Consider the following 27,684-nt stretch of genomic DNA (forward strand, 5'->3'; position numbering starts at 1 on the left):
CATATGAGGAAGTATTAAAACTCCCTCGTGAAGAAAAGGAAAAATGGGAACTAGCTATGAAAAAAGAGATGGAAAGTTTGCAAGGATTAAATGTGTTTACACCTGCGATTGCACCTAAAGATAAAACGATTATAGGTACCAGGTGGATTTATAAAATTAAGAATCTAGAAGGAGGCAATACTCTATACAAAGCTAGATTGGTTGCACAAGGTTATGCACAAAAATATCCGGAGGACTACACTGACACATACTCCCCCACAGTGAGAACAGAGAGTGTTAAAACAGCTCTAGTAGTGGCATCTGCACTCAATCTTGATGTATTTCAATATGACATACAGACTGCGTATTTACACGCAAAACTAGATAAGGAAATATATGTAAGAGCACCACACAGTCAATACACTAATAAGAATGAAATTTGGCTATTGAACAAGAGTCTATACGGATTAAAGCAATCTGGCAAAAGATGGTACGATTGCTTGGTAAAAGTACTTAAGACCATGGATTTCAACGCTACCACTGCTGATAACTGTTTCTTTGTAAAAAAGAGTGATGATCATATTGAATTTGTATTAATTTATGTAGATGATATTTTATATATAGGAAAACACAAGGAGAGAAGAGAAACCTTTGTAAATAAGCTAAACGAACATTTCTCGTTGAAATCTCTAGGTAAGGTAAACAAATACCTTGGCGTACAAATTAACAAAACTAGAAGGGGATTCAAACTTACTCAGAAAGATAAAATCATTGAACTTCTGAACAAATGCAATTTAAACAATGCCAAACCCTGTGACACTCCTATGCAAACTGATTTCCTTAGAAACACTGATGAATCTTCCCCTGAATTCAAGGATAATACATTTTATAGATCAGTCATAGGTTCACTTCTTTATATATCTAATTGGACCAGGCCAGATATTGCATTACCACTCAACTTATTGTCAAGATATGTTAGCAAACCAACAATGTATCATTGGGAAGCAGTCAAAAGAATTCTAAGATATCTGAAAAGTACATTAGACTTTTGCTTAGTATTAGAACCTAGTAATGGTAAAGAACCAAAACTTACATGTTACGCAGATGCGGATTGGGCTGGAGATATATCATGCAGAAAGAGCACTTCTGGTTATATTTTTCTATTAAATGACTGTCCAGTTTACTGGTACACTGGTAAACAAGAACTGGTAGCCACTTCGACCACAGAAGCGGAATATGTTTGTTTGTCCAAAGCTGCAAATAATCTTGTATGGTTTAATGATTTGATTTCAGATGTTTGGAAAAAACCTGCTTTGCCTTTTGTTATGCATGAAGATAATAAAGCAGCCATTGAAATATCCAGATCCAATGCCATTGGACAAAGGTCCAGGCATATAGATATAAAATTTAAACATGTGAGACAATTGTCTCAAGATGGATTTATCAAAGCAGTGCATTGTGATACCTCTGAACAATTAGCTGACATATTGACGAAGCCTTTACCTTCTAAACAGCACAAATATTTAACATCAAAATTATATGTCTTATATTGTCCTGAATCTGAATGTAATTGGTGTTGTATAGCGAACCGGCATTTAGAGGGGGATTTGTGAGATGTAAATGCCTTATTCCCTAATGTGTAAATAATGTATATATGGGACATCGGGGGTTAACTTATTCTTTGGTTCCTAATGTATTCATAATTCACCACTCCCATTCTTGGCTCCACCCCTTGTATATATAAGGAGCCACCTTCACCATTTTCCTTGCTTCTATCTGTGAATATTCAGTGAATATAGAATGCCTGTTATAATTAAAGAGAAATATATTTAAACCTCTAACTCTTATTATCATTATTGAGTCTGATCCTGAAAATATTGCAACATATTCTATTCTATTCTATTCTATTCTATTCTATTCTATTCTATCCTATCCTATCCTATCCTATCCTATCCTATCCTATCCTATCCTATCCTATCCTATCCTATCCTATCTCACATCATATGAAACCAGACTCAAACAGTCCTACTTCCTGAATTGCCACCATTCCTGGAGGAAGGAAGGAAGGAAAGAAGGAAAAAAGAGAAAGACAGAAAGAAAGAGAAAGAAAATTAAAAAGAAATTTCTGCAACCTCTTTGGCTGAAGAGGTTGTAGGGAAAAAAAAAAAAAACCTTTAAAAGCCTCTAACGATCCCAGCTGAGTTGCCTGATCGTCAGAGGCTTTTAAAAGCATTTTTTTCTACAACTTCTTAAGGTTGTAGAAAAAATGTTTTCAAAAGTAAAAAAAAAAAAAAGTTGGCCATGCCCACCCAGTCACATTACCCCCCCCCCCCACCAAGCCAGGCCCACAGAACCGGTAATAACAAATTTTACATTTCACCACTGACTCCTATCAATCTTCTTTTCCTTGCACAGTTAGGTTGCATAGACGTTGAACAAGATCTTAACTCTCCCCAGGTGATTTGAGAACTGGGTGAGAACAGGGATACCTACTGTTAGAAACTGGATCTAGCCCAATAACTCAAAGACATAGCCCAATTCTTTTCAGTAGTTTTATTGTTGGTCTGTTGGTACTGGAGGTCACTGACCTTGTACCTTTCTCTTTCAGGTATACATCTGGAATCAACTGTGGAACATGTGGTTGGCCCTTTTGTACCCAGGAGGAGGGGTCAAGAGGTAAGGAGTGGTTACAGGGATTATGGGATATGTGGTTAGTTAACCCTTGAAGGACCGGGTGGTCAGGGAGAAGTAATAGTTAGGCATTTATCATGACAAAACCCCCTCTAAATGCCTAACTGGATACCAGGGGTAATGTATGCGCACATACAGGAAATACACAAGTACAGACATGAATTACAAGCAAACACGCATTTTTGACATTAGGTAAGCATGTTGTTTATGTGGTAGGGGTTTAGTGAGAATATCTGCTGTTTGCTCCTCTGTGTCACAGTGTACTGCTCTAATGAATCCTATCTCTGAAAACTGCCTGACGTGTTTGTATTTAATGTCAATGTGTCTAGAACGCTGACCTATGGCATCGGCCCTAGAGATCTCTATTGCTGCTTTGTTGTCTTCGTGGATAACTATTGGATATGAGGGTTCAGCCCAGATGTCGCAGAGCAGGTCATCGAACCATACTAAATTGTTTGCGGCCTTTGATAGGCAAACAAATTCTGCTTCCGTGGTTGATGTGGCCACCAGTTTTTGCTTTCCAGTGTACCAATGGATGGGGCAATTGTTGAGTAGTAGCACGTAGCCAGAGGTGCTTTTTCTGCATCCTATGTCCCCAGCCCAGTCAGCGTCAGCATAGCAGGTTAGCTTTGGTTTCTCGGATGTTTCTGGTTCTAGGCAGAGTAGGGCATCCGCGCTGAATTTTAAGTATCTGAGTAGTCTTTTGATGGCGTTCCAGTGTATTAACGTGGGCTTGCTTACATGCCTGGACAGTAGATTGACGGCTAAGGCGATGTCGGGCCTGGTCCAGTTGGATATGTATAGCAGTGACCCTATCGTTGATCTATACAGTTTGTTGTCTGTGAAGGGTTCAGATTCCTCATACATGGTCTTCAGGAACTCAGGCTGCATGGGGGTCTCGCTGGGTTTTGCTTCGGACATGTTGCATTTGGACAGCAGCTCGATGATCTTTTCTCTCTGGGAGAGGCGGAAGCCCTTGTTGGTTTTTATCACTTGGACCCCTAGGTACCTGTCAATCTTCCCGAGTGACTTTAGGGAGAAGTGGCTACCCAGGTCGGTGGCGAACTTGTCACATCTGTCCTTGTGTTTGCTGATGTACAAGATGTCGTCCATGTAAACGAGCACACCCTCGAATGTGTTGTTTTCTCTCCTCGTAAAGAAACATTTGTCGGCTGAGGTGGCCTCGAAGCCCATGGATCTGAGGGCCTTGGCCAGGCAGTCATACCACCTTTTGCCTGACTGCTTGAGCCCATACAGGCTTTTGTTCAGCAGCCAGGTTTGGTCCTCGCCTTTGTTGTACCCAGGCGGCGCTTTGACGTATATTTCTTTATCCAGCTCGGCGTGCAAGTACGCTGTTTGTACGTCGAACTGGAAGACCTCCAAGCCTAGGATGGTGGCTATCACCAGGGCGCTTTTGACGCTCTCCGCCCTGACGGTTGGCGAGTAGGTGTCTGTATAGTCTTCGGGGTATCTTTGGGCGAAACCCTGCGCGACTAGTCTTGCCTTGTATAGGACCTTGTTGTCCTCTAATGTCTTGACCCTGAACACCCATTTGGTTCCTATTGGTTTTTTGTCCCCTGGAACTTGGGCAGGTGAGTATACCTGGAGGTTCCTTAGGCTTTCCATCTCCTTCTCCATGGCAGACATCCATTTTTCTTTTTCTTCCTGGGGGAGCCCGAGGATGTCCTCATATGAGCTGGGCGTGAAATGGGTGTTGTGGATGGTCATAACGTAGTCCTCTAACTTCTTTGGTAGCTTGTTTCTGGTTCCTCTGATTGGCCTGCTGGGGGTTGGTTCGGTTTCCTGCATGTTGTCTGCCTCATTATCCGTTAGGTCATCTATCTTCAGTGAGGGGTGCCCTTCTTTCCAACCTTTGACGCTTGCCTTGCGATGGTTGGCTTTGTGCCCTGTGACCTCTCTGACCTCCCTTTCCCCTTGGTCATGCTCGAACGTGACCCTATTGGTTGGGATGTCATTGGAGTGTACCCTCGACCAGTTTGCGTTTTCGTGGAAACTGGCTGATCTGGAAACCACAAAACGGTTATTGTTGTCGACAAATCTGTAGCCCTTTGTGCCCGGTTCGTAACCCACGAACCTTAACCTTTTTGATAATTTTTCCCCCTTTCTTCTTAGCTGCCTGGGAATGTGGACATCAGCTGGGGCGCCGAATATGTGTAAGTGAGCAATGTTGGGCTTTCTGTTGTATAGCATCTCGTATGGTGTCTTATTGATAGAGCTTGACCACAGTCTATTCAGGGTGTAATTGGCGTAGTGTAATGCCTCTGACCAGAAATGCTGCCCCATCTCAGCATCCTCCAGGGCGCATCTCATCATGGTTTGCAACACCCCGTTTTTTCTCTCTGAGACTCCATTTTGGAAGGGGGAGAAAGGTGAAGAGGTGTAATGCGCTATGCCCTGCTCCCTCAGCCACCTTGTGAACTCTTTGGCCATGAACTCTGAGCCCCTATCGGTCATTATCTGCCTTATTCTCATGTTGTGTTGCATGTCTACTCTCCTGTGGAATTCTTTAAACCTTTGGAACACTTCATTTTTGTGTCTCAGGGAGTAGACATACCCGTACCTGGTGTAGTCATCTACAATCGTGAGGAAGAACCGCTTCCTATGTCCTACAGAGGGTTTCATTGGCCCTACCAAGTCCATATGCACCAATTGGAAGGGGTATTCCGTGGTTCGTTTGGATCCCCTGGGGATGGCCTTAACCTTGATCTTAGAACGCTTACAAACTGAACACTCCAAGTAGTTTTCGCAGTTCTTTACTTTGAGACCCTCGGTACATTCCGTCATTTTCTTTACAATGGGGAAGCTTATGTGTCCCAGTCTCCTGTGGAGGAGATGGGCGCAGTTATCATGCAGTGGCTTGCCGATAGATACGGACTTGCTTGTCTTCTCATGGCTACTTCCTGCCTCCTGCTGCACCCCCTCTGTTTCTGGATACTTATCTATCCTGTGGTTTGTGCTGGTATCAATGCCTTCTTCCTCTCTTGCATTGGGTGTGAAGTAGGGGAGTCCCTCGTGTATGGTTACCTTTCCTATCTCTTTCCCCTGCTTGATCAAGTGTGCCTTTCCATCTTTAAACTTTATTTCTATATTTGTGTCTCGTGTTAGCCTCGTGATGGCCAGCACATTGTGGGGAATCTCTGGTATGTACAGTACCTCCTTTAAGTCCCCTAGCTGTGTGATGTGTACGTTTCCTTTCCCCACTACTCTGACCTTGCTTTGGTTTGCCACCTTTATCTCTGAGTCTATTTTTGTGAGTGAGTCTAGCAGCTCTGGGTTACAGGTAGTGTGACTTGTGGCCCCTGAATCTAGAAGCCATGAGTTTCTCTCTATCTTGTGTTTGTCATCTGGGTCATCGTGCCTGATCCCGTACATGGAGCCAGAGCTACTCTCCCTGGAGTGGTCTCTGCGCTCGTGGTGTTTCTTGGGGTTGGGTGACCATCCTCGCCCCCTTTCCTTTGGGTACCTGCGTTCAGGTGACCTTCCCCCTCTACTGTCGTGCTGCCCCCTATCCCTATGGTTCCTGGGGCAATCCTTTTTTAAGTGGTTCCTCGATCCACAAGCATAACATTCTGAGGTATCCCTGGCCCTATCCTGGAAATCCACCCTCTTTGTGGGTCTGGGGTCCCCTTTGGCTAGTTGGCGTTCCCTCCTCAGGGTGTCCTCTGCAACAAGCTGACTGGTCAGTGAGCCTAGTGTGAGGTATTGCATGTTGAGGCTATTTAGTTGGGTCATGAATATGTCCCAGCTGCTATCAAGAGAGTTTATGATTATGCTTATCATGCTCTCTTCAGTGATGATTTCCCCCCTCTGCATGAGTTCTGTCCTTGCAGCATTCATCTTTAAGATGTGCTCACTCATGGGGACCCCTGCCTTATGCTTGGTGGAGTGGAACTCCCTGGATAGTCTAGTGGTGGTGGCTCTGCTTTGGCTATAAAACAGGTTACATAATTTTTGCATAATATCATAAACAGTTAGATTGTCCTCAATAGATGGATACATAGCGGATGGAATGGAGGTTAACATGATGCAAAATGCCCTGTGATGAATGCAGTCAATTTCCAGTGACCAGGGCTTTTGGGGAGGTTTGTTAGCTAGGAACAGTGCATTCTCTCTCATGAGAGCAACTCTTAATTGTTGGCTCCACTCTATAATATTACCCCCATCTAACTGCAGTTTTGGCAAATTGGCATAATTTGCCCCAGAAATGTTAGTAAGGTTACTTACTGGGGGGAGCTGTCCATGGTCCAAGTTGTGATTAAATTCACAATAAGGCTTTGGGATGTCTGTGGCCATTCTGTACTTGCTTGGATCTATGTAACTTGCTTCTCTTATTACAGGCAGGTACTGGGCATGCGCGAAGCTCATTCCGCGCTGGAGTCCATCGGGTGAGGTTCCTGTTGCTGGAGCTCCCAGGCCTAGGCCTAGGCCCGTCGGTGGGAGGCTGGACCCGCCTCCGGTGGGTCCGAAGATCCCTCCCTGAGGTGGACACCACTGCTGGATGGCCGGATCCCCGGCGAAGAAGGGCAGAAGGTGAGGGGGCGACGCGGTCGTAAGTCGAGGACTTTCGCGGGTCGGCGGCGCGGCAGCAGCGGAGGTCGTAGGTTGAGGACTTCCTGCTCCCGGCGGCTCGGCGGCAATGGCGGCGGCGGCGGCTGATCCTCCCTCGTGGTCGCTGGTCCCTGGTCGCGTGGACTGGCCTGATGGGTGTCGTGGCGTTGGTGAGTAGCCGGTCCTTCTCTTCTGCCTCGGGCCTCGCGTTGTCGGTGTAGCGGGTGGTGAGTTCGAGTCCTGCGGTTGACTTTTCCTGCAGGCGGGCGGTCTTTTGTGCCGGTTGCTGGTGCGCGCGGAGTTTTTTGTGGGCTGTGCCTCGGTTGCCTGGTCTCTGTTGGTTGTCCTGGCCTTCTTGTGCCCCCCGGGATTTTTCTTCGATTTATTGAGTGTCGCGGGAGGCTCGAAAGCAGAGCCTAGGGCAGCGGTGATGGTCTCGATTGCCTTTTGCAACTCGAGATCGGTGGGCGTTTTTCTTTTTGTTATTGCGATCTCTTCGTGGTCGCTTTCAGAGTTGGGCTCTTCGTAGTCACTTTCTGAGTCTCCCTCGTCTGTTTCGGGGTTCGGGCATTTTCGCGCCAAGGGATTCAAATCCTGGCTTCCCATTGGCTGGTGCTCGTCCCAAGATGGCCGCCGGGAAGGGGGCGCGGAGATGGATTCTGCCGGCTCAGGGTCATCGGGTTGGGGTGGCTTACCCTTTTTTGCTGGCTTTTCTTTCTCTGTGGTCTTTGGGGCCTCGATCGCTGCTTCTTGCTGCTCAAAGAGGCTTTGAAGGTCCGCGATGAGGTTTTCTTTGTTGCTGTTTCCCTCCATCAGTTTCAGGATGGAGAGTTTGAATTTATTCATTTTCTGTGCTGTTTCTTCTTCCGGGGCGATGATTTCCTTGGATGGCCCCTCTTCATCTGATTGTGAGTCCAGGCTGGAGTCCTGTTCGCTTCCAGCTTCTGTCTCCTCCATGGCTGTGGCTTCGGTTGCAAGCTTCTCAGCCATCTTCTTGGTAAGAGCTCTGGTCTGTGCTCTGTTTGCTTCTTCAGGATAGGTGTTGGGTTCAGTCATTGTCTGGAGTTATGGGCAACCGACCTCTGCTACCATTTTGTTAGAAACTGGATCTAGCCCAATAACTCAAAGACATAGCCCAATTCTTTTCAGTAGTTTTATTGTTGGTCTGTTGGTACTGGAGGTCACTGACCTTGTACCTTTCTCTTTCAGGTATACATCTGGAATCAACTGTGGAACATGTGGTTGGCCCTTTTGTACCCAGGAGGAGGGGTCAAGAGGTAAGGAGTGGTTACAGGGATTATGGGATATGTGGTTAGTTAACCCTTGAAGGACCGGGTGGTCAGGGAGAAGTAATAGTTAGGCATTTATCATGACACCTACAAGCTTAAAAGAGGCAACCGCTGCCCGAGTCAAAGGCATTCTGCCCGAAAAGCAAATATCAAATCCGAGGGCAGGTACAGAAAATGAAAATGAAGTACTAATTGCTGGAGAATGCTCCATTGAGAAGGAAACTGAGAAGGAACTGACACCATCATGAGGTTACAGGGCCACTGTCTTTTCTTATTGGCAATGGTTTGGATTTGGACAAATTGAGCAGAGCTTGCCTATGGATGCCAGAAAGAATTATTCTTCCAATTGCAATAATGTCCTATAGCAGGAAATTTTCTATTTAGATTCTTTTCAACAAAAACTCTACGAGTTATAAAACGTTCTAATTTTTTTTGAAAAGTTTTTCAGTTTTATTTCTTATACACATAATATAAAATGTACATTTTCTTATACATAATTAATCCTACATATACATGTTTTCCTTAAAGAAAGCATTAAAATAAGGCATTTTAATTACATTCGGAGTTGCTCTTCTACCGTTTCTTCCCTCATTTCGCAACAACCCTTCTTCTTCTCCTCCTCTTTTCCTTCCCTCCCTCCTCTCCTCTCCTACTTTCTCTTCCCTCCTCTCCTACCTCATCCTACTTCCCCTTCCTTTCCTCCACTCCTCTCGTCTTTTCCCCCTACTCACCTTCTCTCCTACTCCTATCCCCTACCCTTCCTTCCTCTCCTTTTCCCTTTCTTCCATTCCTCTCCCTCCCTCTCCTCTTCCTGCCCTCTCCTCCTCTCTCCTTTCTATCGTCTTTGCTGTGGGATATTCTCCTTGTTTGGTATCTGAAAAAGGAGTTATAAAACATTCTAGAGAGCAATCCCATAATACTGGATTTGTCCAGAACGTTTCATTATAAACAGCTAGCTGCACCCTTCCCTCTAAGCAGTTGCTACTTAAAAATGAAGACGAAAGTAAGGAGAGAGATAATGACATGTTTAACATTATGTTTAGCTTGGCCTCTAAAAGATCCATGTTTGGAAGTCTGGAGATCCATGGGCTTTCCAAGTTGCATGGAACCATGAATTTTTTTTAATTTTTTTTTTAATTTGATTTATATGCCGCCCTTCTCTGGAGACTCAGGGCGGCTTACAATGCGTTAAGCAATAGCCTTCATACTTTTGTATATTTATACAAAGTCATCTTATTGCCCCCACAATCTGGGTCCTCATTTTACCTACCTTAGAAAGGATGGAAGGCTGAGTCAACCTTGAGCCTGGTAAGATTCCAACCTGCAGAAATTGCAGGCAGCTGTGTTAATAACAGGGTGCATTAAACCACTGTACTACCAAGGCTCCTAATTTGGCAAACACAGTGAATAGTTGATCCAAGCTCTCTGTGGTTTAAGTTTTTTTTTTTTTTTAATTTGATTTATATGCCGCCCTTCTCCGGAGACTCAGGGCAGCTTACAATGCATTAAGCAATAGCCTTCATACTTTTGTATACTTTATGCAAAGTCAGCTTATTGCCCCCACAAACTGGGTCCTCAATTTACCCACCTTAGAAAGGATGGAAGGCTGAGTCGACCTTGAGCCTGGTGAGAATTGAACTTGCAGTAATTGCAGGCAGCTGGATGTTAAATGCTGCCTTAGGAGGCATTAGCCTCCTACGCCACTCAGGCTCCTACCTTAAAAACCCATGCTTAAACGGAGTTAAATAAAATGCCTCTAACCAAATTTGGTTAAATTTAGAGATGAAAATGAAGGGTAAAATTGGTAAAAACTAGATGAAAATGAACACTATGGCAAAAAGGAAGTATAGAAATGATAATCTTACCAATCTTTACAACCAAGTTGTAAAAATTAAAAATTGTTTAAATTTGTTAACCGGCCAAATACTCTGATCAGCAAAAATATACTGTATGTTTGTGTGTGTGTGTATGTGTAAAAAAATAAAGAAAAACTTTTTACAAAAAATAATAATAAAATGCCTCTGAATTAGTTAATTCGTTTTGCATTTTTGGGCTGAGCAATGCATGCGGCCCTGTTGCGAACCGGTAGTAAAGGTAAGTAGAACCCACCCCTGGTGGGAATGGAGATTTTGCAATATCCGTCCCCCAGGAATGGGGAGGGAATGGGGATTTTGCAGTATCCTTCCCCTGGAGTGGGGTGGGAATGGAGATTTTGCAATATCCTTCCTCTGCCATGCCCACCAAGCCACGCCCACAGAACCAGTAGTACAAAAAATTGGATTTCACCACTGTTTTAAAGAAAGTACTTGCAGTAAAGTTCATGAAGAGTACTACTAACTCCAGTTAGTCCTGTCTCTCAAGGGTCTAATATAGAACGAGGCAGATTAGCAAAGATTAACAGAAAACAGTCTGTCTCATTTTTACATCTGCCTTTTCGCACAGCAAGTCATTCATTACCCCATTAAAACAACCTCTCTCATTCCTTCTCCAAACCTAACAGGGAGAGTTAATAAACGCCGGGAATGGGGAATGACACAATGACCCTTCAATTATGAAACTAGCCAAAGCACAGGAAGTCAAACCTCAACTTAATGTTTATTCAGCTTTGATGTGCTAATATCCACATTCCCTCCCCCCCAAAAATCTCATCCACTTAACCTGCTGGAGAAGAGGGGGAGCTACTGCCTGCTAATTTTGCCACTTAAAATGTAAGTGGGAACAAAAACACACTTCCCTGCTGAACGTTTTCAGTTTATGGTTCAAATCTACCTTTTGGAATTTGATGGGCAGAATTCTGAACCGCAAGGCAACCTTCTCCGAGCACAAAAAAATAATAATACAAATCTCCATCTTATTTTCTATAAAAGCTGCATTCCCACAACACAGGTAAATCCTCGAGTTACGACCACAATTGAGCCCAACATTTATGTCGCTAAGCGAAATGCTTGTTAAGTGAATTTTGCCCCACATTTTACAACTTTTCTGGCCACTGCTGTTAAGTGAATCATTGCATTTGTTAAGTTGGTGACAAGGTTGTTAAGTGAATCTAGATTCCCCATTGACTTTGCTCTTCAGAAGGTCGCCAAAGGGAGACTGCAACCCATCATAAATATGAACTGGATGCCGAGCCTCCCAAATTTTGATCACGTGACCATTGGGGATGCTGCGACGGTCATAAGTGTGAAAAATGGTCCTAAGTCACCTTTTTTTCAGGGCTGTTGTAACTCTGAACAGTCACTAAATGAACTGTTGTAAGTGGAGGACGACCTGTTCCTGAAATTCACTTCTGGAGAAGCTGCATGTCCATTGGGTTGGCAAAGCATAGCTGGATTCTTTACTTGAGATAAGTTGGCCTTGGAATGATCCAGAATGCATGAATATTGTCCTGATACAGCTGCAAATCTCCCAATTTAGACATATCTCAGTTTACAGAGACAGTTATACATCTTGTTTCACCTCCTCAAATAATCAGCTGACACTTCCGGTGCCAAACAACCCCCCAACTATCAATTCCTGGAGAGGAAGGAGAAAAGGAAGAGGGATAAAGAGATAAAGACTGTTGACCTCATAGGAATACGATTTTATTTTACCTCAGAGTGCTGACATTTCTCTCCCGGTCCTATCTGATCTGGAAAAGAAAAGGCTGGAGGAGAGCCTTCACTTTGCTAACACTCCTTTTCAAAATGTCTGTCATGGCAGTCAGTAAAAATACTTACTGACATCTCTTAGAAATAAATGGCAGCTTAAAAACAACAACAACAACAACGACATGTAGATGAAAACTCCGAATTACATCTTGGCTCTGATGCACAGACCATAGAACAGGGGTCGGAAACCTTAAACACTCAAAGAGCCACATAGGTCCTAACCGGAAGCCGGTAGTAAAAAAATGCAAAAAAAGTTTAAAAAAAAAGTTCCAACGATCGCGCATCGCTCACCTGATCGTTGGAACTTTTTTTTTTTTTTTACATTTTTTACTACCGGTTCGGTGAATCAGTAGCCTTTTTTATTACCAGTTCAGGTGAACTGGACCGAACTGGGAGCATTTCACCCCTGGTTTCCTGATTGAGCAGGCGGTTGGATTAGAAAACTTCCAACTCTGGTATTCTATAATCAATGCTTTCTTTTGAATTTTAAACCATTTCCACTACTGTATTGTACACATAATGGTGTAGAAGATCTACATGTGTTTAAACCAGAGATGGGTTTCAGCAGGTTCTGACCAGTTCTGGAGAACTGGTAGTGGAAATTTTGAGTAGTTTGGAGAACCAGTAGTAAAAATTCTGACTGGCCCTGCCCCCATCTATTCTCTGCCTCCCAAGTCCCAGCTGATCAGGAGGAAATGGGGATTTTGCAGTAACCTTTCTCTGGATTGAGGAGGGAATGGAGATTTTACAGTATTCTTCCCCTGGAGTGGGATGGAAATGGAGATTTTACAGTATCCTTCCACTGCCATGCCCACCAAGCCGTGCCCACCAAGCCACACCCACAGAACCAGTAGTAAAAAAATTTGAAACCCACTACTGTGCCACTTTGTATAGACAACATCTAGCAAACTACCTAATGGTTTAATTGAACTGATGATGCCAACTATTTGAATCATTGGAGACGCCTTCTTTAACTTGTGGAGCTAAGTTTGCCACCAATAGTATCAGAACCGTACCTTTTTGCTGCTTTCTAAATCAGTACACAAATCGACATTCCCACAGAACAGTAGGGAAGCAGTTGTTCATAACACAAGAGTGCAAATTGTGGTTCTGCAAATCATCCAATATCGAAGAACGAGTGGTGAGACCAAGCGTGGGAAGTTGCTCCTGCTTTTGAGTCTTGTTTTCAGATTCCTTTTCAACTCCTGATAAGTCACACGAAGATAGAGCGTTGCACTCACCAGACCATTCATCTGATGATCAAACATGGTTTGTGCATTTCTGTAAAATGTTACTCATTTGACAAGTATATCCATGTATCTAGGCTTTAAGCCTCAAATCTTCTAAAAAAAAAAAACCTGAATAGACTTTAGGTTACCAAAACAATCTTAATTTTGAGATTTAATCTGCACTACATTCTAACTCACAGTGGATTTTTTTTTTTTAATGCTTTGGTATAAGGCAGTAAATGATGAACTCCAGGAGTTGTTATTTTCTCCGCAAGAACATCCTACTTGTAGCTCTAATCTGTGTAAGCTATTCTACTCACATCTGCCTCCAAAGAGACTTTTATGTCTCACACACCCAGTAGCAAGGCAAGACTCCAAAAGTTTTTGTTGACATTTGTTTGGCTTGTGGTCCTTAGCTGGACATCAGCTAACTGTACGTCTCCAGCCAGTTCAGCTATAGATGGGACTGTCTGTGTGCTTCCTCAGCATTGCAAAGGGAATTATTTTAAATTATGATGGAACTAAAATAGACAATAGATATATTCCACATTCACTGAAAGAGGCCACGTAGTGACTCAAACTTTTTATCCTGGAAGTCAGCTCTCCAACCTTTGTTCAAATACCCAGTGGTGAAATTCATTTTTTTTTTACTACTGGTTCTGTGGGTGTGGCTTGGTGGGCGTGGCTTGCTGGGCATGGCAGGGGAAGGATACTGCAAAATCCTCATTCCCACCCCACTCTGGGAGAATTCTAGGAGTTGAAATACACCTAGATTGGAAAAGGTTTGTCCAGAGTTTTTCTTCACTTTCCTTCCATGAGGTCCATCCTGTAACTTTGCAGAAATAGCTTTTGAGGTGGTTACTCTCTCTGCTGCTTACCTTTAACACTCTGAGAAAACCCTGAGTGACATTCCAGCATCCAATGGGAAAATACAACAATAACAAAAAAAGGCATTAACTCAGGCATTAACCCATTGGCCATTATTTGTGGTCGGGCTCTGTGTGTATTTGTGTACATGATAGCAGTCTTCCAATATCTCAGGGGTTGCCACAAAGAAGAGGGGGTCAAGCTATTCTCCAAAACACCTGAAGGCAGGACAGGAAGCAACGGATGGAAACTAATCAAGGAGAGATCCAACCTAGAAATAAGGAGAAATTTCCTGACAGTGAGAACAATTAACCAGTGGAACAGCTTCTGGGTACTTCAACACTGGAGGTTTTTAAGAAGAGATTGGACAACGATTTGTCTGAAATGGTATACGGCAGTGATGGCTAACCTTTTTGCCGTCGCGTGCCAAAAGTGCGGGCAGCGCGGGGGGTCATGCGCGTGTACCCACACCCATAATTCAATGCACCCTGACCCCCTCGCATGCACGCGATGGCCCGGTGGGAGGGTGAAAACGGCCATCCCCACCCCCCCTGGAGCTGGAAATGGCCCATTTTCCAATTTCAGGTGGACCTGGAAGGCTGGAAATCAGCTGGCCGGCATGTGTGCGTGTGCGCTGGAGCTAAACTAGAGCAATGCTCGCATGCCCACAGATATGGCTCCACATGCCACCTGTGGCACAAGTGCCATAGGTTTGCCATCACGGGTATAGGATTTCTTGCTTGAGCAGGGGGTTGGATTAGAAGACCTCCAAGATCCCTTCCAACTCTGTTATTCTGATATTCTGTTGTTCTGTGATCTGTTGAGGCACCTTTCTGCTTTTTTTAAACACTTAAGACAATATGGGGTTGAGGTTCCACAAAGAGGTGGAGAAGCCTGGGGCTAGGAGTTAAGAGACCTGAAGCAAAACGGAAGTGTCACTAAGACGCTTTGTGTGGAAGCATCCTAAGTCTGAAAGCCGAGTTTGCTCGTTTTAAAAAAACAAGCTCCGCTTTGAGATTCAATTGCCGAAAAGACAGAATGCTCATTCTGTTCCTCCCACAGGATATTAAGCGTTAGATACTGAACTTTCCGTGCTTGGCTGGATCTGAGGCAGCGTGGCTGGAAGGAAGTTTCAGCAGGAAGCCGAAGAACCAATTCAAGTCACAACAAGACAGGAATGTCCCAAGGCAGATGGCTGCAGCCTACAGACTGTTTAATGAGCTTCCGTCAAGGATGAATGGGATAAAAGCAAGCTTTTCTGCATTTCAATGCTAAAATTTTGCTCTGGGGCTCTGTCTGCAGTTACCTTGCCTATAGTACTTTTAACAGTGATCTTGCTAGAAACGTGTAATGTCAATCTTTCCTCCCCCTAACATCTCAACCCTAACCCTAACATCTTTCTGGAGAGGTAGAGAGTAGAGAGTAGTGTAGAGTAGATAGAGTAGAGTAGAGTAGAGTAGAGTAGAGTAGAGTAGAGTAGAGTAGAGTAGAGTAGAGTAGAGTAGAGTAGGAGTAGGGTAGGGCAGGGCAGGGCAGGGCAGGGCAGGGCAGGGCAGGACAGGACAGGACAGGACAGGACAGGACAGGACAGAACAGAATTCTTTATTGGCCAAGTGTGATTGGACTCACAAGGAATTTGTCTTTCCAGAAGGGAGAAGAGAGAAGGGAAGGGAAGAAGAGAAGGGGAGAGGAGAGGAGAGGAGAGGAGAGGAGAGGAGAGGAGAGGAGAGGAGAGGAGAGGAGAAGAGAAGAGAAGAGAAGAGAAGAGAAGAGAAGAGAAGAGAAGAGAAGAGAAGAGAAGAGAAGAGAAATCGGAATGGAACGGAACAGAAGAGGAGAGGAGAGGAGAGGAGAGGAGAGGAGAGGAGAGGAGAGGAGAGGAGAAGAGAAGAGAAGAGAAGAGAAGAGAAGAGAAGAGAAGAGAAGAGAAGAGAAGAGAAGAGAAATCGGAATGGAATGGAATGGAACAGGAGAGGAGAGGAGAGGAGAGGAGAGGAGAGGAGAGAAGAGAAGAGAAGAGAAGAGAAGAGAAGAGAAGAGAAGAGAAGAGAAGAGAAGAGAAGAGAATCCAGCTGATCTTTTGGAAGGAGGTGATGAACCAAGCAGGCACATTCAAAGCCAGCAGAGTGTCTTGGTTGTTCTGCTTCTTGTCGGATGGCTGGCACAACCTCAGCCCACAAATGCATACCTTCATACTTTCCTTCATTTTCAAGCTCAGCTCCGTCATTATGTAACCTTCAAAGCTCCTTTGGCAATGGAATTCCATTCCTTAAACAGACCATTCCAGGGTGGACCCCTTGCCAAAACTCAAATGCAACCTGCCTCTCTGTGTGTATTTTTCCTCTAGGACAGCTTCCAAAAAAAAAAAAAAAAAAAGGCGACAGCTTTTGCAGAATCAGTGTTCACGTCTACTGTAGATTAAGACAGGTTGAGCTCAGAAACGTGCAGAAATTCTGGCAATTGTAGACATGCACCGTCGCTTGTGGGAAACGTGTAGTCACAGAACGAAGAGGGCGTTGTACACATTTTGCATAGACTCCCAAACACAAACATTGCCAAGGCAGATAAACTGTAATACCTAGCCAATCTGCATAGTTTCCAAGAGACGTGTGGTATTTTGCATATGCTGATAGTGGGTAAATAAATCACAGTGCTTAAGGAAGATTCGGTCATTACGCAATGCCAGAACATGAGATCATTTAAGTAATATCTAAACATGAAAACCACGATGCATCTGGTGACCCCTTAAGGGTTATAGGTAGTCTTTGACTTATGACTGTTTAAAGTTACGATAGACCCCAAAAATGGGACTTACACAGGGGTGGGGCTGCTGGGGGTTCGCAGGGGTTCAGGAGAACCTCTAGCTAAGATTCTGTGCAGTTCAGAGAAGCCCCAAATCCCACTCCTGGCTGGCCCCACCGACCCCACCCAGCCCCTCCCAGGAGTCCCCATGTGGCCCATTTTGTATGCAGGTAAGTGCAGGGCGCGTGCAGAGGCTTGGGGAGGGCAAAAAATGGGCCTACGGGAAGTTTGGGAAGGCAAGCCCGTTTCCGGCCTCCAGAGGGCCTCCGCAGCCTGGGGAGGCCGTTTTCGCCCTCCCGGAGGCTCAACGAAAGCCTCCGGAGCTCGGGGAGGGCAAAAATGCCCCCCCACCTGCTGTGGTGTAGGAGGCCGACTAGGCCACGCCCACCATGGCCATGCCCACCCAGCAACCAGGCAGAGAACCCCTTGCTAAAATGTTTGAAGCCCACCCCTGGACATACAATCCGGATTCGAAGTTCTGATGTACACACACTGACACACACAAACACACCTACGACTGCAATTTTGGGCACTCGGCAGCTGGCTTGCCTTTATGGCTGTTTGCGGTGTCCTACACATGTGACTGTGATATATGCTGTTTTTGCCGGAAGCTGGAGTTCATTTCTGGTTCTAGCAAAACCAGTCCCATAGAAAACAATGGGTTTGATGAACGATTGCATTTAATGACCGCTGCAAAAAACCATCGTAAAACCAGGTCTGGTCACGTGATGACCCACCTTATAATGAAATGTTCAAACACTTAACGGACACTTCTTATAAAGCTTCATAATAAGTTGCGTTTCACTTTTAAAGTTAGAGAACTAATTTCCACCACCTGCCACCTCATCAGAAGACATTGTATGTATATGGGGTGCTTCCAGCCACTGAAGATATTGCTCATGTTTTATTGAACTGCCCACTAAATGCCCCTCTTAGGCTGAGATACTTAACATCCCAATTTGAAAGAACAGCCCACTAAGAACTGAATTGCAGATTGTCCTGTTTCATCCCGGAGTCTTAATGTATACTTTGCACAAGTGCTATTTTTATACTTAAGGCAGTCGAGCTAAGAACTTTTATAGCCCATTCATCCTGTAAAGGTTAGGTTATTTATCTGAATATTAATTATTTGCATTTACAACATATGTATTTTATTTCTGTATTTTTAAATTTATTTTATCCTGGAATTAGATCCTGTATTTTATTTTTGTTTTTTTATATGATGATAAGACTAATCATCCATCCACCACCCATCCATCCACCCACCCACCCATCCATCCATCCCTCTCTCTCACACACACACTATCTACCAACCTACCCATCCATCCATCCATCCATCCATCCATCCATCCATCCATCCATCCCTCTCTTACACACATACTATCTACCAATCTACCCATCCATCCATATCTCTATCTCTGTCTGCCTCTAACTATCTATCATCTATACATCCATCCATCATCCATCCATCCATCCATCCATCCATCCATCCATCCATCCATCCATCCATATCTCTATCTCTATCTCTGCCTGCCTGCCTCTATCTATCTATCTATCTATCTATCTATACACCCATCCATCATCCATCCATCCATCCCTCTCTCTTACACACATACTATCTACCAGTCTACCCACCCACCCACCCATCCATCCATCCATATCTCTATCTCTGCCTGCCTCTATCTATCATCTATACACCCATCCATCATCCATCCACCCATCCATCCATCATATATCTCAATTATTCTGCACACTGATGTGCCACATGATGACAGAATTCTGTCCATTCTGTCCAAGCAACTTCCGTATCCTCTTTCTGTTCATCTACCTTCTATGTGTGAGATTAATCTTTCTTCTAACACTTCTTCATCCAGGACTAATCTCTTCCTGTAGTTGCTCTACTCTGTTTCACTTCTTTTCTTTCAGGACCACTTTCCCCCCAAGATTCATTCTGATACTACAAAGAACGATTCTACTCACAGTCAGAATCTTTCATCAGCAAGCTAATTGTCCCAATCTTTTATTATAAACAATTAAATCACTCACAGGGATCCTTTTGTCATGGGTACATACAAAAAGCCCTAGATTGATTGAACAAAGACATCTTTCTAAGCAAATGCTAACCAAACAATCCCAGTTCTCAATCATTCTTGGATTATCAAGTGGTCCAATTGTTTCTTTTGTTTCTTGTCACATTCGCACCCATCCATTCATGTCAAAATATTTTTTCCTTTGGGTGACATTCATTCGGAATATTGTACAGTTCCCCTCACCTCCCATTTATTCTCCAATTATTGTCACTCACTCAAGTGTAACATGTAATTAGCAACAACTTATGGATTCTTATTTTCATAAGCATCCCACACCAACCTAGATGACACCATTGCATACCGTGTTTCCCCGAAAATAAGACCCTGTCTTATATTTTTTTGAGCCCTGAAATAAGCGCTTGGCCTTATTGCCATGCACTCAAAAGCCTGATTGGGCTTATTATCAGGGGATGTCTTATTTTGAGAGAAACAGGGTACTTCCTGGCATATATTTTAGATTCTTCATTTATAAATTAAATTTATATGTAAGAAAAACTCCAATTGCACACAATCTTCATTCGGATCATATTCTTCCCTTTTCTTTTTGGTGATAAGGTTGAAGAATTTGCGTTATGAAGAATTTGTTCTGAATTAGTTTGGACTACGCTGAGAATGAGTTAATTCTCAGCTGTTCTAATAAAGTCTGTTTGTTTCGAACTGATTGCGTCTGATAATATCTACTTGGGCCTGGGTCACAACAGGGACATTCTGGCCAAAGATTCCCAACAGAGTCCCGAACATGAAGAAAAAAAAAACCCTTTATATCAGGAATCTCCAACCTTGGCAATTTTAAGACATATGGACTTCAACTTCCAGAGTTCTTCAGCTTTGCTGGCTGAAGAACTCCGGAAGTTGAAGTCCATACGTCTTAAAGTTGCCAAGGTTGGAGACCCCTGCTTTATATCATCCCCCATTCTTGTTTTCACACTGAGATTGCACAAAGATAACATATCCCTTCCTGTCCTCCCCCACAAAAAAACTCCTTTTTTTCAACGGTTAGAGATCCTATGAAATGGGATGTTGGCTCCTAAGTGATAGCATGTGTCTTCCATCAAAATGGTTTCAGCCCATGACTTGCTGAGCACATGCTCGTCTGTGGCTACATCTGGACTCAGGTAGACAGTTTGCATGCTTATCCCACGGAAATATGGTTTCCATTGGCTTTGTAGACAATCATGGTGTTGTGAGTCATTACTTTCCACTCACAGTGCGAGGGTTTTAGGGCAGTTCCAATAAATACTGAAAACAGAGAATGTATGTCTCAGCTTTTCCTTGCAGCCTCACCATGTCCTGTCTTCTTGGATTATCCCTCCACATCTAAGATAAAACGATAATAATATCTGACAAGCTATTTTTTCGCAGGAGCTAAAGCTGAATGGCTACAACTCCGTATGTTCTGAGACCATAAAAGGACTTCTCATTTTACCAGAAGTATTCCAACATTGTTCTGACGATACCAGAAAAAAGTCCTTCATTCAAAGGGTAATGTTTTATCCTTTTTGGGGTAATTAAAAATCAAAATCAGTTTTGATGTCAAAACTCTTCTGGTAAGGCTGGAACAACAAACAATGATCTTCCAACAAGATCAGAATTGCCTGAGGATCAGAACATTCCACCCTCAAAATATTTTTTGGAGTAGAAGACGCACTTTTTCCCCTCCTAAAAGAGGCTGAAAATTTGGGTGCATCTTATACTCCGAATGTAACCCATCCCACCTGCCAGAACCCACCCTTCAGCCTCCGTGCATCCTCTTCCTGGCTGCAGAGATTGCCATCAACAATGGCTTGTGTTTTTTGGTTCCTTTCAGCCTCCAAACGCTCTGTTTGAGAGCCCTTTCAAGGCTGCGGGGATCACCAAAGCACATCGCCGCTGACACGCGGTGGCCAAAATGGCTACCCGGAACAGCTTCTGCCTTCTCTTACCCCTCCCACACTTCGCCTGCTTTAGTCACTGGAGTTCCCTCCGACGATCAGCTGTGCTTTAGAAGCTGTTTTTCAGCCCCAATGTGAGCGAAGCAATCTTCCGTGCTTTGCCTGCTTTTCTAATTGCTGCTTCCTCTGACTATCAGCTGTGCTTTAGAAGCTGTTTTTCAGCCCCAATGTGAGTGAAGCAATCTTCCGTGCTTTGCCTGCTTTTCTAATTGCTGCTCCCTCCGATGATCAGCTGTGCTTTAGAAGCTGTTTTTCAGCCCCAACGTGAGCGAAGCGATCTTCCGTGCTTTGCCTGCTTTTCTAATTGCTGCTCCCTCCGACTATCAGCTGTGTTTAGAAGCTGTTTTTTTAGCCCCAACCGGCCCCAACCTCAAAACCAGTGCGTGAACTAATGTGCTGAAGCTGACCAGGCTAAGGACTAGCCAGATGAATACCTGGTACGCAGATTTTTTTTTTCTTATTTTCCTCCCCAAAAACTAAGGTGCATCTTATACTCCAAAAAATACAGTAAGTTAGAGATCTCTTTTTAATGGATCTCTCCTGCTGCTGCTGTCCTAAGCAGCCCTTGTTATTCTTCCCCCTGTAATATCAGTATGTATATTAGAAACAAAGACAGTAAGAGAAGTCCTATGGATTTCAGTTCTGTACAAGAATCACAACATGCCACCATGTAGCATGAGACCTAGTCTTAAGGATGAATGGGTCATCACCAACATTATACTTTTTATAACAGTGAAATACCAAAGAGAGAAGCAACCTTGGTAGTACAGTGGTCTAAAGCACCCTGTTATTAAGACCAGCTGCCTGCAATTACTGCAGGTTCGAATCCCGCCAGGCTCAAGGTTGACTCAGCCTTCCATCCTTTCTAAGGTAGGTAAATTGAGGACCCAGTTTGTGGGGGCAATAAGTTGACTTTGTATAAATATACAAAAGTATGAAGGCTATTGCTTAACACATTGTAAGCCGCCCTGAGTCTCCGGAGAAGGGCGGCATATAAATCAAATTAAAAAAACAACAACCTGGAATTAAGGAGAAACTTTTTAATAGTGAGGACAATTAACCAGTGGAATAGGTTGCCTTCAGAAACTGTGGACGCTCCATCACTGGAGGTTTTTAAGAAGAGACTAGATAGCCACTTGTCTGAAATAGTACAGGTTCTCCTGCTTGAGTAGGGGGTTGGACTAGATGATCTCCAAGGTCCCTTCCAACTCTGTTATTCTATTCTATTCTATTCTATTCTATTCTATTCTATTCTATTCTATTCTATTCTATTCTATTCTATTCTACTCTACTCTACTCTATTCCAAATTACCCAGTAGGGCTGTATTACTATTATCTTTCTCACTTTTCCTATTTCCTTATGTCCTTGTGACTATAACTTTGCTGCTTGTATCTTACAATTTATATTGTTTTATTTAGTGTCCTAGTATGATTTATGTGGATTGCTTAATTAGTATCCTATGGCTAGCACTGAGTGCAGTACCTTATAGTTTATGATGAATGTCTTTTACGATGATTATGATCATGATTTATCACTTGTTGCTTGTATATACACTGCGAGCTTATGCACCCGAGACAAAATCCTGTCCTATTGGCCGAGTGTGCGTTCAACCATACTTGGCCAATAAAGAATTCTAATTCTAATATTAGAAAAGCTCCCCTAAAACTCTGCACCGCAGTTGCAAAGAACTACAAATTAAACACTTTTAAAGCTTCCTAAGGCAATTATGCTAATTCTTCAGCCTTTGGATATAAAATATTTATTGACCGCGACCCTGAGGTCAATATAGACAAAACTGTTGAAGTGCCAGTTGTGTCAGAATAGTCTATCTCTATGACAATTCGGTCACCTAGCATCTGAAGTGCTTGCAAGTACTCTGTAAATATTTACTTATTTAAAACGTTTGAACTAGTTCTGACAGGTTCTGGAGAACCAGTAGTGGAAATTTTGAGTAGTTCAGAGAACCGGCAAATACCACTGGCTGGCCCCAGAGTGGAGTGGGAATGGAGATTTTGCAATACCCTTCCCCCAGGAGTGGGATGGGAATGTAGATTTTGCAGTATCCTTCCCCTGGAGCGGGGTGGGAATGGAGATTTTGCAGTATCCTTCCCCTGGAGTGGAGTGGGAATGGAGATTTTGCAGTATCCTTCCCCTGGAGTGGAGTGGGAATGGAGATTTTGCAGTATCCTTCCCCTGGAATGGGGTTGGAATGGAGATTTGGCAGTATCCTTCCCCTGGAATGGGGTGGGAATGGACATTTGGCAATATACTTTCCCTGCCATGCCCACCAAGCCATGTCACGCCACCAAATCACGCCCATAGAACCAGTATTCAAAATTTGAATCCCAGCCTGATCCCCAACCCCGTTGCAGCTCCAGCTGCACAGAAAACAACAACAACAATGGATGTGAACATTCAAATGTATTACATCCATTTTTCATCTGCGGAGCAATTAGTGACTGTTATGGTTTCCATAGTTAGTGAGACAAACTCTTTACATACCATAATGTGCTGAAAAGGAAGACAACCATGACCATAAGTACGCGGGTCCCGTTCCAAAAAAACAGAATTAAGAAGAAAAAAACAAACAAACCACTTTCTTCTTTCTTGTACTCTCGGCCAATCTAACACAACCACACCATGTTAAAGGTAAATTATCTGAAGGGGGAGGGGCAGGCAATTAGTCTTCCTCACTGGTAAATGCGGTAAAACAATGCATGGTAAAATGAAAAACATCTGTAGGTTTACTTACCCACTGTGTCACATGGCTCATCCTTATGGACACAAAAATCTGTCCTGAAAATAATAAACCATAATTAGGAACATTCCTTAAAAGGAAGAGATACGGGTTGTATACATGGACACACGTTTTCAGAGTGTCTGTCACCTATAAGCCGCTAAGATGGCTCAGTGGCTAAGACACTGAGCTTGTCGATCAGAAAGGTCGGCAGTTTGGCAGTTCGAATCCCTAGCACAGGTCTCCTGCGTGAGCAGAGGGTTGGACTAAATGACCTCCAAGGTCCCTTCCAACTCTGTTCCTGTTACTTACTGCATTTAAATGTAAGATATTGCACTAGGGGCAGGAAGGGGTGGGTTCTACTTACCTTTACTACCGGTTCGCAACGGGATCGTGCGCATGCGCAGATTGCCGATGACAACATCCGGGGCGGTGGGCGGGGTCTCCCACCGGTTTTACTCCCGGTTCTTGTGAACCGGTCCGAACCGGGGGCAACCCACCACTGGGGGCAGGTAAATTCAAATTCATATTCATTCATTCATTCATTCATTCATTCATTCATTCATTCATTCACTCATACATATTCTTTTCATGTTTCATTTTACAGGTAGTCCTTGACTTACGACTACCCTAGGAACGTTCGTCACTAAGCAAGGTAGTCATAAGTGAGTTGTGCCTGATTTTATGTAGAAGGAACCGCAGAACCTGGGGGCGACGTGAAAAGAGGAATCAGCCTAGAATCCCTACATAGCCACAAACAAAATCAATCCAACTCCCATTCAGTGATGTTGACCCTCATCTAATTCTAACCAGGTGCTGACCATTAGTTGAAAAGATTCCTGTTCATAGGCTTTTAGCAATAAATCAGCTTAATTCAGCCTTCAAGGGTGGATCTGGTCTTTCGCATCGGGCATTTTACGACATTTTTTTGCTGTGGTTGTTAAGTGAATGACCATGGCTACTTCATTCCTTTCTTTCTTCCCAAACCTCAGTCATCTCCAGGTTTCTTTTTCAAGTCAGCCATCATGCACTGCAAGCAGAAGTAGGACAAAACTCTAACCTTCTAACATCTAAGGGGGAGGGCCTTCCCTGTAGGGGCACTCACTATCTGGAACAAGCTCCCCCCGGAGATACGGAGGATCCCGGATCTGTGCACTTTCCCCGCACTCTTAAGACCTTCCTATTCCAGCAAGCTGGCCTGGCCTAACCTTTTCCCCCCTTTTCTTTTAAATTGAAAATTTTAAATCTGTTTTTAAATTATTGGGATGTTTTAAATTTGTCTCGGGCTAAATTGTTTAATCTGGTTTTATTTTTGCTTTTAAATTTTTGTATTTATGTATTTTATTTTTGTGCCTGTTCACTGCCCTGAGTCCTTCAGGAGTAGGGCGGTATATAAATCTAATAAAAGAAAGAAAGAAAGAAAATAAGCCAGGGGTCACCAACCTTTCGGACCACTAAATTCATAATTTTAACTAATATGATCTGCCTAATGAGTGGGCATGGCTAGGTGGTCATGTGATTGGGTGGACATGGCCAACTTGATGTCACTCACGTCGAGAGGTGCCTCGCCAACCCGCCCAGGCTCCTTAGGGCCCCAACAGGAAGCAGTTGTTGGAGTGAAGCAGCCACCTTGAGAAAGAGTTGGCAAAACAGCTGGCTCAGTTCAAATTGGATCTGGCCGAGGAGGCTCAGCAGAAGCACCTCACTGAGGACAACGAGCATCGGCTTTCCAAGCAGCGGGAAGACCTACAGGAGTGCAAGGCCAGGTTCCGGCACCTGGAGGCTCAGCTGGCTGAGATGGTCAGCCAGTTCCAGGCCATGATGCAGTCCCACTGGAACAAGGCCCTCTGGCTCTTTGCCACCAGAGGCGCTTCCCTCCAGCCTTCGCCCAAAGCCCCCCACCAGGAGGCCGAAGCAGACCCCGAGTCGGGATTTTTGCCCCCCTCTGACCTACACAAAAAGACCCTGAAGGGGGAGTCTCTCTGCAGCAACACAAACGTTCATTGCACGTATCCGGCCCATGTATCTGGTAGTTTGAGGACTCCTGATTTAGTGCAATATTTAAAAAATGCAAATAATTTTTCTGCGGACCACCAAAATTTTCTCGCGGACCACCAGTTAGTGACCGCTGATCTAAGCAGAGAAATTCTGGGCTGCTGTATTTTGCACCTAAAAAGCTTGCAGTGCAAAGTTGGCCACAGGGCCTTCTCCTCTTGACCCAGCTGGCAGTATCATCCTTGCAGGAATTGCCAGACTCAGCTTCACAAAGTTTATTCAAGGACTAGATTGTACGATTATATAAACGGGTAAATCGGACAGATGCTTTGAGTAAAAAAGGACGGGACGGTTGTAGCTGAAAAAGCTGCTTTCTCAAAGGGGATTTCTAGCTTAGCGAATGAAAACACGGGCATATCTTTGTCTCTTGCAGGACCATGGATGATGAGGGGCTGGTAGTTCCAGGTAATTCCCTGGATTTCAAATTCCTTTCTCTAATGCCAAGGCTCCCGACAGTAAAATGGGGCAAAAGCAACAGCTATTTATGCCTGGACGAGCCACGAACCCTCTCTCAATGCCAAGGGCCCATCTGGGAACTATTAAAATAGCAGCCGAAAAGGAAGCTTAAGAGGAAAATGCTGGCAACTGATAACCAATCGTTGTTGAACTTAAGGTGCAGAAGCTGAGGTTGGGCCCTTTCTAGTCCCCCCTCAAGTAAAATAATAATAATAATTCCAGAAACAACAAAGGTATAATTTTTATAGATAGCTTTCAGAAGGTCCTTACCTTACATTATGATCTTACAACTGATTATAATGTATATTGTGTCATTTGTTGCTTTGCTCTATGTACCTAGCTTAGTAATAGGTACCGAATATATAAACCCTTACACTATGAAGAGCCCTGGTGGCGCAGTGGTTAGAATGCAGAATTGCAAACCGCAAACTCTGCCCCCAGTCTGGAGTTCGATCCTGATGGGGTTCAAGGTTAACTCAGCCTTCCATGCGGTTTGGGAAAACTGGTATAGGTGAATAGACAACAGAAATAGGTAATATTTATAAGGAAATAGGTAATATTTATAAGGAAGCGGAAGATGTATATATGTATACAATATAGATTTTATGTGAATTGTTAATCCAAAGTATATAAAAATGACATTGTCTGTTTGAATATGTATTAGAGTTTAAGAGTTTAAGAGTTTATTCAATTTCTATACCGCCCTTCTCCCGAAGGACTCAGGGCGGTGTACAGCCATATTAAAATACATAGATTTATAAAATTTAAAACCAATTAAAATCAATATATAAAATTAGAGTTTTGGAAAAGAAAAACTACAATAAAAACTATTTATACACACACACACACACACAAGATGCAGAATTGCAGGCAAACTCTGCCCACAGTCTGGAGTTCGATCCTGATGGGGTTCAAGGTGGACTCAGCCTTCCATCCTTCCAAGGTCAGTAAAATGAAGACCCAGATTGTTGGGGGCAATAGACTGACATTATAAACCACACAGAGAGTGCTGTAAAGCACCAAGACTGTGATGGCGAACCTATGGCACGTGTGCCAGAGGTGGCATGCAGCGCCCTCTGTGATGGCACGTGAGCCGTCGTCCTAGTTCAGCTCCATGCGCCTCCCGTCGGCCAGCTGGTCTTTGGGTCTTTGCCACACATGCACAGGAGGTGTGCAGGGAGGGCGTGCGAATGTGGGGGGCACATGCAGGGGACCGCATGCGCATGCATGAGGGCAGGATGCATGCAGGGGGTGCAGGTGCATACGTGGGGGGTGGGGTGCATGTGCAGGGGCACAGACACATTGCATTTTGGGGGTTCGAGAGCATGCGTGCACATTCAT

At 44.0% G+C, this 27,684-nt stretch overlaps 1 protein-coding gene across 1 annotated transcript in view; it reads right to left on the minus strand.

Annotated features, from left to right (window-relative positions):
- The window catches only part of ADAMTS17 (ADAM metallopeptidase with thrombospondin type 1 motif 17), a 179,507-nt gene that overhangs the window by 99,370 nt on the left and 52,453 nt on the right, over window positions 1–27,684 (minus strand). The window contains exon 7 of the mRNA XM_070953589.1: window positions 23,848–23,891. Within this exon, the coding sequence (XP_070809690.1) occupies window positions 23,848–23,891 (44 nt within the window). The remainder of the gene's footprint in view (window positions 1–23,847; window positions 23,892–27,684) is intronic.

Source organism: Pituophis catenifer, unplaced genomic scaffold (genome assembly GCF_029215685.1).
Source record: "Pituophis catenifer annectens isolate HBS135680 unplaced genomic scaffold, rPitCat1.0.hap2 SCAF_14, whole genome shotgun sequence".
Taxonomy (NCBI): Eukaryota; Metazoa; Chordata; class Lepidosauria; order Squamata; family Colubridae; genus Pituophis; species Pituophis catenifer.